Source organism: Arctopsyche grandis, chromosome 8 (assembly GCF_051622035.1).
Source record: "Arctopsyche grandis isolate Sample6627 chromosome 8, ASM5162203v2, whole genome shotgun sequence".
NCBI classification, from domain to species: domain Eukaryota; kingdom Metazoa; phylum Arthropoda; class Insecta; order Trichoptera; family Hydropsychidae; genus Arctopsyche; species Arctopsyche grandis.
The window spans coordinates 25,107,932-25,117,345 of NC_135362.1; the positions used below are offsets into that span (position 1 = coordinate 25,107,932).

Below are 9,414 nucleotides of genomic sequence, written 5' to 3' on the forward strand. Positions count from 1 at the left end.
ACTGTTTTAGACTATCTCTTGGTCTCTTCTTCCTTGTTTCTGTAAATGTTTGCTTTCCTATTTTTTGTAAATATGTACATATGAATATAATAAGTATTTGAAATCCTGCCAGACATTCAATATTTACCGGTGTTAGTTATCCAAGACAAATCAAGCATTTTTAAGAAAAAAAATAATCAGATCAACCTGTATATGTACAACATGCAATTAAAAAATTAAACCTGAAATAACGTGACAAAGGAAAATTCGTGCTCCTCGATTTCCCATTAATACCTTCTAATAAATTTTCACATGCGGTATATAAGAAACACCAATGCATTTCATATCAAAAAATCGAAGCAATTGCTTACAAATGACTAAAATCATCTTAGTCATAGCCGCCGTTTTGGCATCGGCGAACGCAACGCTTAAAAGATGTCCTGCCAACGAAGTTTTCTCCATCTGCGGCAACAACGCCTGCCAAAACACCTGCGCCTATCCCAACATAGCTCCATTGTGTAAACCAATATGTACCCCAGGATGCATATGCAAGAACGGATACCTGAGGAACACCAGAGGAGTGTGCGTGCCACCAGTTCAATGCGACACGTGCAAACCCAACGAGATCTTCGACTTGTGCCGCAACACCATGTGTCAAAACACTTGCGCTGAGCCAGACTTGCAGATCAGATGCAAACCTTTAGGGTGTATAGCGGGTTGCGTGTGCCGTCCGGGCTACTTGAGGAACGAGAACAGAGATTGCGTCAGACCGGAACAGTGCAAGCCCAAGTGCAATGATCCGAACGAAGTTTTCACCCCTTGCGGTGACGTTTGTCCCATCACTTGTGCCAACAAAGACCAAATCAGAATATGCCCAGCCGTGTGCAGAATTGACGGGGGTTGCGTTTGCAAACCTGGCTATGTACGCAGTTGGAAAGGAGTGTGCATAAAGCCCAAACAGTGTCCGACCTGTTCAGGACCAAACGAGTTCTATTCTTGTGGTTCAGCTTGCGACACTACCTGCGCAACTCTGGGAGATACGTGTCCCATCGTAAACATACGATGCAATGAAAGATGCTACTGCAAAAATGGATTTGCGCGCAACAACAGAAACGTATGCATACCGATCAAGAAATGCCCACCTAGGCAGTGTCCAAACGATCCAAACGCCATAATAGTACCGTGCGGAGACCCGTGCCCGGTGACCTGCGAGAACAAAGACGACCCAGGAACCAGAACCTGTATCAAACTATGCATCATTAACGGATGCAAGTGCAAATCCGGCTACGTAATCGGCAAGAACGGCAAATGCATCCCAATCGGAAAATGCCCGGTGAGGTGTCCCAAAAACGAACACTATGACAGGTGTCCTCCGGCTTGTCCCAACGAGAGGGACTGCAACGCTTACATGTCTGGTGCTCCAGATGTATGCAGCCTGCCACATAAATGCGTTCGTAAGTGTAGATGCAATCCTGGCTTCGTCAGAAGAAACTCGGATGGAAGGTGCGTTCGTCCTGCACAATGTTGCACGGATCCCAACTCACAATTGGTCAGTTGTCCCAATCCGTGTCCTGGGGGCACTTGTCTCCATCCTGCTTTCATAAAATGCAGGATACCTTGCAGACGTTACGGTTGCCAATGCAAGAATGGATTCGTGAAGAAATCCATAGTCAATTCTAAATGCGTTCCCCTCAAGCAATGTTCACTACACGATATCATCGACATTATCAAGCATAAGTAAAATTAACATAGTGCCTGTAAGCAATTTTATGTAGCAAAAATGTATTATTATTTTTTAATAAAGAATATTCAATAGTTTCCGTACCAATTTAAAATTATGTAAAATATTCAATTCCGTCTAAAGAAAATTTATAATTTCAAATCACACATTAACTATTGTTCTTAATCACTCATTAAAAGGAGATATTATATGACAGATATTCTAGTAACCGGAAAAATAACAAAATAATACTTTATGATTGTTTAATTGGTTAAGTAAAAATATATTTATAAAAAAAATATTGTGGAAAAAATTAAAGCAATTATGTATTTGCAAGTTAATTTTAAATTCAAATTTTTAAAAAATATGAGACATCTATTGTTGATGTTTTAAACTTTTATGAATATTAATTATTATATTATATATACATAATATACGCAAAAAAACCGATAGATGTCTATAATATAAAAAAATTACTTAATTTAAACACACATTATAAATTATGTATGTATGTAACTACATACAAGTAACAAAAAAAATATATGTATCTTATTCAATTAAAAATTCAATAATCTTCAATTTTCGAGTACAAATTATATATTAAATCTTTTCTTAAAAAGAACAACCATTTCAGAAATTACATAATAAAACCAAGAAAATTTGCAGTCCACAAATACCAGTATGCATACATTGAAAATAACATGATAACAATAACTGAAACATAACTCCTTGCATCACTCACCAGTTGCTGACCCCGTCGTCATGGTGGTGGAAACTCCCGGCTGCAATTTGTTGGAATCTCCGCTGCCGACAGCGACCGGCTCCGGAGAAGCCGAAGGCGATTTATTCTTTGATTTGTACCTGGCTGGACTCAGACTGCGGGGCAGGTGCAGATTGATCTTCGGAGTATTTTTCATTATTTCATACGGTTAGGCCTCTACAAAACAAAAAAAAATCAAACTCAGACACGTTAAGACTAAATTCATTCAGCGGTTTTGCTTGGATTAGTTGGCGTGCCGTTCGTGAATTATAGTGACACGATAGGAGTGACGCAAAACGATGATTTCCATATTGAAACGTTTAACGACAATCATTCATTCAACAATGGTGACTCGTGTGTATGCAAAAACTCGAGTTACAACGAGCCATAATCATTAAAGTGCAATGACAATATCCTTTATATTTCTTTTCTCAACGTTTGTGCAACCTAATATTAATCATTTCCACACAGAATAATTAAAAAAAACACCTAGTTTGAAGTTTGCAATCTTCTCTGCACAAGGTGTGGAAACAATTAAGACGACTAGTGTATTGAAAATGAACACTTGCATATGAAAAGTAAATATTTACTAGTCTAATAGCACCAAACTAACATTGAGCTAGTCATTATTTGAAGATAATGTAACTTGGATTAACACAGCATGTTATCAAATATTGGAAGATGGAAAGTGACGGGCCATATTTGACAATGTGCTCAAGCCATTTGAGTGACATTATCATTACATTAAAAATGACTTTGTAACATACGTAGTACTGCTTTATAACTTACGTGTAAAATGTAGCTAGTTAATATTTACTTTTAATTTTAAATATACTAATCGAGTAATTGTTTCTACACCACTGTGTATCATCTAAATAGCATATCAAAAACCAGCAGACAAGTTGCTTTTGCCTACAAAAATGGTTCACTATTGTCAATTACTTTTGTCCTACAAAGCAAGAAAGCAAAAACAAAAGGTTGACAATAGTAAAGCAGTTTTTGTGGGCAAAAGAAACTAGTCTCCTGAACTCCACTTATAATTAAGGACAAGATGCTCGACAACTAAAAAAAATGGTTCACTATTGTCACTTTCTATTGTCAACAATTTTTTTTTTTTGGTCTCCTGCTTTCTCGGACAATGGAGAGGTCTATTGCTATTTTGTGGCAGCAACTCGACCGCCGATCTCTATTTATAATATAGCTTCGCTCGGTATATGAAATATAACATGGCCAATCAAATACCGATTCAACTTTTCCCATCAAATAGTACACATTTTATTAAATGTATTTGAATAGTTTTATTTTATTTAAATTTATTTGAATATGCATTTGTTTTTCTACGAACCAACAATAGTTACATACATACATACATATATAGTTACATACAAAGTCTCTTTCGAAATTATATATTCGATGTTAGTTCAAGTACTGTAGAAATGAAACTAATTTCTAAATTATATATATAAATAAATACACGGAAAATATGATTTAAATAAATAAACGGGGATCGGCTACGTCCTCCTTCTAATATTGTATATACACATGTCTGAATAACAAATATAAAAAAATGTAATCTTAACATATGTATGTACATTCCATTTTTATCAACATTTGGTTCATCTATGTACTTTGAAACTGCATAAAGCGACAGTGTTCAGACAAAACGTAGCAAGCAAAATAATAAAAAAGTCTTGTTAAACTGGAATAAAACAAAACGTACACAAATTAAAATATATCTAATCTATAATTTGGAAAGAGACTTTGTATGTATGTATGTATCCTTGGTCGTCGTCGTCGTCTTCGTCGTCCGTAGATCGGTGACGTCATCGAACACGTGATTCGATTTTTTTTTTTTTTCGATCCATGGGCGCCGATTTGTTTTTTTCGTTTCAATGGATTCACCCCCGCGGGGGCGCAAGGCGAGTAGCTTCATGGGGCCCCGCCAGGGGCGCCACAAGGGGCGCAGCCCCGTGGGTTCCAGCCTCATGGGGCGCAGCCCCATGGGGCTCAAAAGGGGGCGCCACGAGGGGCGCAGCCCCGTGGGGCCCCGGGGGGGCCCAGCCTCATGGGGCGCAGCCCCATGGGGCTCAAAAGGGGGCGCCACAAGGGGCGCAGCCCCGTGGGGCCCAGCCTCATGGGGCTCAAAAGGGGGCGCCACATGGGGCGCAGCCCCGTGGGGCCCCGTGGGGCCCCGAAGGGGGCCCGGGGGGCCCAGCCTCATGGGGCGCAGCCCCATGGGGCTCAAAAGGGGGCGCCACAAGGGGCGCAGCCCCGTGGGGCCCCGAATGGGGGCCCGGGGGGCCCAGCCTCATGGGGCGCAGCCCCATGGGGCTCAAAAGGGGGCGCCACAAGGGGCGCTGCCCCGTGGGGCCCCGAAGGGGGCCCGGGGGGCCCAGCCTCATGGGGCGCAAGCCCTAATAGGCATTAACTAAGGGGGGCGAAGCCCTAGACGGCAATTAATCATGGGGGCGCGGAGGGGCGAAGCCCTAAAAGGCAACTGATCATGGGGGCGAAGCCTTAGACGGCATTTAATCATGGGGGCGCGGAGGGGCGAAGCCCTAAAAGGCATTAACTAAGGGGGGCGAAGCCCTAAACGGCAATTAATCTTGGGGGCGCGGGGGGCGAAGCCCTAAAAGGCATTAACTAGGGGGGGCGAAGCCCTAGACGGCATTTAATCATGGGGGTGCGGAGGGGCGAAGCCCTAAAAGGCATTAACTAAGGGGGGCGAAGCCCGAAACGGCAATTAATCTTGGGGGCGCGGGGGGCGAAGCCCTAAAAGGCATTAACTAAGGGGGGCGAAGCCCTAGACGGCTTTGAATCATGGGGGCGCGGAGGGGCGAAGCCCTAAAAGGCAACTGATCATGGGGGCGAAGCCCTAAACGGCAATTGCTCATGGGGCGTGGAGGGGCGAAGCCCTAGAAGGCAAAGGCTCAGGGGGGTGCCGAGGGCGAAGCCCTAGAAGGCAAAAAAAAAATTTGATTTTTTTTTTTGATTTTTTTAAATTTTTTTTTTGATTTTTTTTTTATTTTTTTTTTATTTTTTTTTTTATTTTTTTTTTTATATTTTTTTTTAAATTTTTAAATTTTTTTTTTTTTTTAAATTAAATTAGCTTAGTCATGTTTAAGCGGTTTATATTATAAACACTGAGCGAAGCCGGGTAATACAGCTAGTATATATATATATCTAATCTATAATTTGGAAAGAGACTTTGTATGTATGTATGTATCCTTGGTCGTCGTCGTCGTCGTCGTCTTCGTCGTCCGTAGATCGGTGACGTCATCGAACACGTGATTCGATTTTTTTTTTTTTTCGATCCATGGGCGCCGATTTTTTTTTTCGTTTCAATGGATTCACCCCCGCGGGGGCGCAAGGCGAGTAGCTTCATGGGGCCCCGCCAGGGGCGCCACAAGGGGCGCAGCCCCGAAGGGGGCCCGGGGGGCGCAGCCCCGTGGGGCCCCAGCCTCATGGGGCGCAGCCCCATGGGGCTCAAAAGGGGGCGCCACAAGGGGCGCAGCCCCGTGGGGCCCCGAAGGGGGCCCGGGAGGCCCAGCCTCATGGGGCGCAGCCCCATGGGGCTCAAAAGGGGGCGCCACAAGGGGCACAGCCCCGTGGGGCCCCAGCCTCATGGGGCGCAGCCCCATGGGGCTCAAAAGGGGGCGCCAACAGGGGCACAGCCCCGTGGGGCCCCGAAGGGGGCCCGGGGGGCCGAGCCTCATGGGGCGCAGCCCCATGGGGCTCAAAAGGGGGCGCCACAAGGGGCGCAGCCCCGTGGGGCCCCGAAGGGGGCCCGGGGGGCCCAGCCTCATGGGGCGCAGCCCCATGAGGCTCAAAAGGGGGCGCCACAAGGGGCGCAGCCCCGTGGGGCCCCGAAGGGGGCCCGGGGGGCCCAGCCTCATGGGGCGCAGCCCCATGGGGCTCAAAAGGGGGCGCCACAAGGGGCGCAGCCCCGTGGGGCCCCGAAGGGGGCCCGGGGGGCCCAGCCTCATGGGGCGCAAGCCCTAATAGGCATTAACTAAGGGGGGCGAAGCCCTAGACGGCAATTAATCATGGGGGCGCGGAGGGGCGAAGCCCTAAAAGGCAACTGATCATGGGGGCGAAGCCTTAGACGGCATTTAATCATGGGGGCGCGGAGGGGCGAAGCCCTAAAAGGTATTAACTAAGGGGGGCGAAGCCCTAAACGGCAATTAATCTTGGGGGCGCGGGGGGCGAAGCCCTAAAAGGCATTAACTTAGGGGGGCGAAGCCCTAGACGGCTTTTAATCATGGGGGCGCGGAGGGGCGAAGCCCTAAAAGGCAACTGATCATGGGGGCGAAGCCCTAAACGGCAATTGCTCATGGGGCGTGGAGGGGCGAAGCCCTAGAAGGCAAAGGCTCAGGGGGGCGCCGAGGGCGAAGCCCTAGAAGGCAAAAAAAAAATTTTGATTTTTTTTTTTTGATTTTTTTTAATTTTTTTTTTGATTTTTTTTTTGATTTTTTTTTTGATTTTTTTTTATTTTTTTTTTATTTTTTTTTAAATTTTTTTTTTTAATTTTTAAATTTTTTTTTTTTTTTTTAATTAAATTAGCTTAGTCATGTTTAAGCGGTTTATATTATAAACACTGAGCGAAGCCGGGTAATACAGCTAGTATATATATATATATATATATATATATATATATATATATATATATATATATATATATATATATATAATATTTATATACATATAGACATACATACATATGTATGAATATTACAAATGTACATAAAAAATCTAACTATTCCAAACAATTAAAAAAAATAATAATACAAAAAAAAACTGCATTAAAAACAATAATTACTTTTTTCAATTTTAATTTTAATCTTAGATGATATTGTAATACGATAAATTAAAATACATATCCAACATTGCCGGAAGAATAAACGGCAACTGAATAATAATTGCGACTCCTAGTCGACAATCTATCTATCTATCCCCTATTTGCAAACGACCTTCGCTTGCCTTGAATAAAAACAGACGAAGAGAAAATCGATATGTCTCGCTCGCTCTCGCTGTGTTCGTGTATAAAAAAAAATAATAGAAAGAGAAACCACACCCCTCATCCGACAAACAGCTGTAGCGGTAATACAAGTGCAAATGCACGTGATCTTTCAGTGTTGCCACGCATCAAAAACTTTCCAATTTTCATTGAAAAATATTTAAGTTCTCATTAAGTGAAACACTCAATTGATTCTCAGCGTATTGGGCAGATGGAGGCTTTGACGTTCTCCATGCTGCTCCCATATTATATATACCGATAGCAATATATAATTTTATTGTTGATCCACTGTTTTAGTTCAAGTGGCCAATAAGTCATACCTATGCAGAGAAATGTTATAATAGTAGAAGGGCCCTTACGAATAAATAATTGTTGTCAATATTACGCGGTACGTCTCTATAAATACGCTACAACGTACGGAATACAATCGGATCAATTTACTGATAAAAGTGTATCCCATGTTGTTTATTGTGTGTTTTTTAATACATTGTGCAATTTTAAACGATGCTTGCCCATCTTACGAGGAATATAAATAAACAGAGAAGTTTTTATCGGACATACGTCGAGCACCAAACATCAAATACGACTGACTATTTAGGATTGTCTGTGGACAATCGTCACTTGACAACAATATGACGCCTAAAGCCACTTCTATTATTAATAACATTTCTCTATACCTATGTATATTCGGTTCGGTGTTTATTCCACAAAAAGCGATCTCTTGCAAGTCACTAAAATATCGATCACGGAACATCTGGTACCCAAACTCCACCAATCCACGCGAAATATTGTAGTAACGAGAACTCGAGTGCCAGATATTCCGTGATCAAGATTTTAGTGATTTGCGCGAGATCACTTTTTGCGGAATAATCCTTTTACCGAATATTCATCTATATTTACATAAGTACCAAATTCCTCAAAAAAAATTACTTCGATACCAATTGTTCCAAATTGATAACCTTCAAATTTAAGATAACTTGCCGAGCGTCGTTATCATAATAGACATTTTTTTTCTCATGGGGAAAAAACAGATTAGATTCTCAATTCTGCTGGAATATTGATTTAATATACATACATCAAAAAACGACTTGTGACAAATGAAAACAAATCCTTTTTTTTCTCAACTTAAATTCACCCGAGAAACGCTGGGAAATTCAACCAATGAGCAATTAAAAACGTAGATAAAATAAAAATTAACACGTATAACGAATAGACATTCTCAAAGTCAAAATTTATTTTTATCACTGTATATTGATGTATTATGTTTAACGTTTCATAACGATTTCATAATTAAAATTATCAATATGCTTTCGATTTTAAAATTTAAAATACCTTATTGCTACATTATTATTTATCCCGAGGATTTTTCAATCAATGAACTTTGTTTCACATTGTGACCTATTGAAATTAACGTAAAAATATGAGTGAAATTTTAAATTTAGCGAAATTTCAGTACGTATCGTTTTCGGTTGCGTTCTATCTTTCGCAGTTTTCTCAGAAGTCACAAGTCGTAAAATCAAGTTCTCGAACAAATAAGGTCATATATATGTATATGAATCATGTACACGCAGAATCTATAAATAACACATACATACATATTTGGATATTTTCAATGTATAAACTGAAAATCATTTTGAATTTTTACGTTAATACTCGAAATTTTAAATACCCGGACCCGACGGGTTTTGAAGGCCGGGTCCGGGTCCGGGTTTTAAGTCATTACCCGGCCGGGTCGAGTCCGGGTCGGGTCGAGTCCAGAAACCCTAGTGACGAGAGATCACACGTGACCGATCTAGAGCGACCGGTTGTCCTGTGATCGGTTTACATTTGACTAGTAATCACCGAACCGTATTAGACATATAACCAAAAATCGGTGGGTGTGTTTTGCAAAAAAATATTGTTCAGTATTGTGAATTTCTTTGAACTCTAATGGAGCGG

At 41.8% G+C, this 9,414-nt stretch overlaps 1 protein-coding gene across 1 annotated transcript; it reads left to right on the plus strand.

The window, feature by feature from the left end:
• The first annotated feature begins 313 nt into the window (after positions 1–313).
• Positions 314–1,722, plus strand: LOC143915898 (zonadhesin-like). Its single transcript, XM_077436718.1, has one exon. It carries the CDS (start codon positions 314–316, stop codon positions 1,718–1,720), a length of 1,407 nt encoding a protein of 468 aa, XP_077292844.1. The 3' UTR covers positions 1,721–1,722.
• Positions 1,723–9,414: the final 7,692 nt, after the last annotated feature.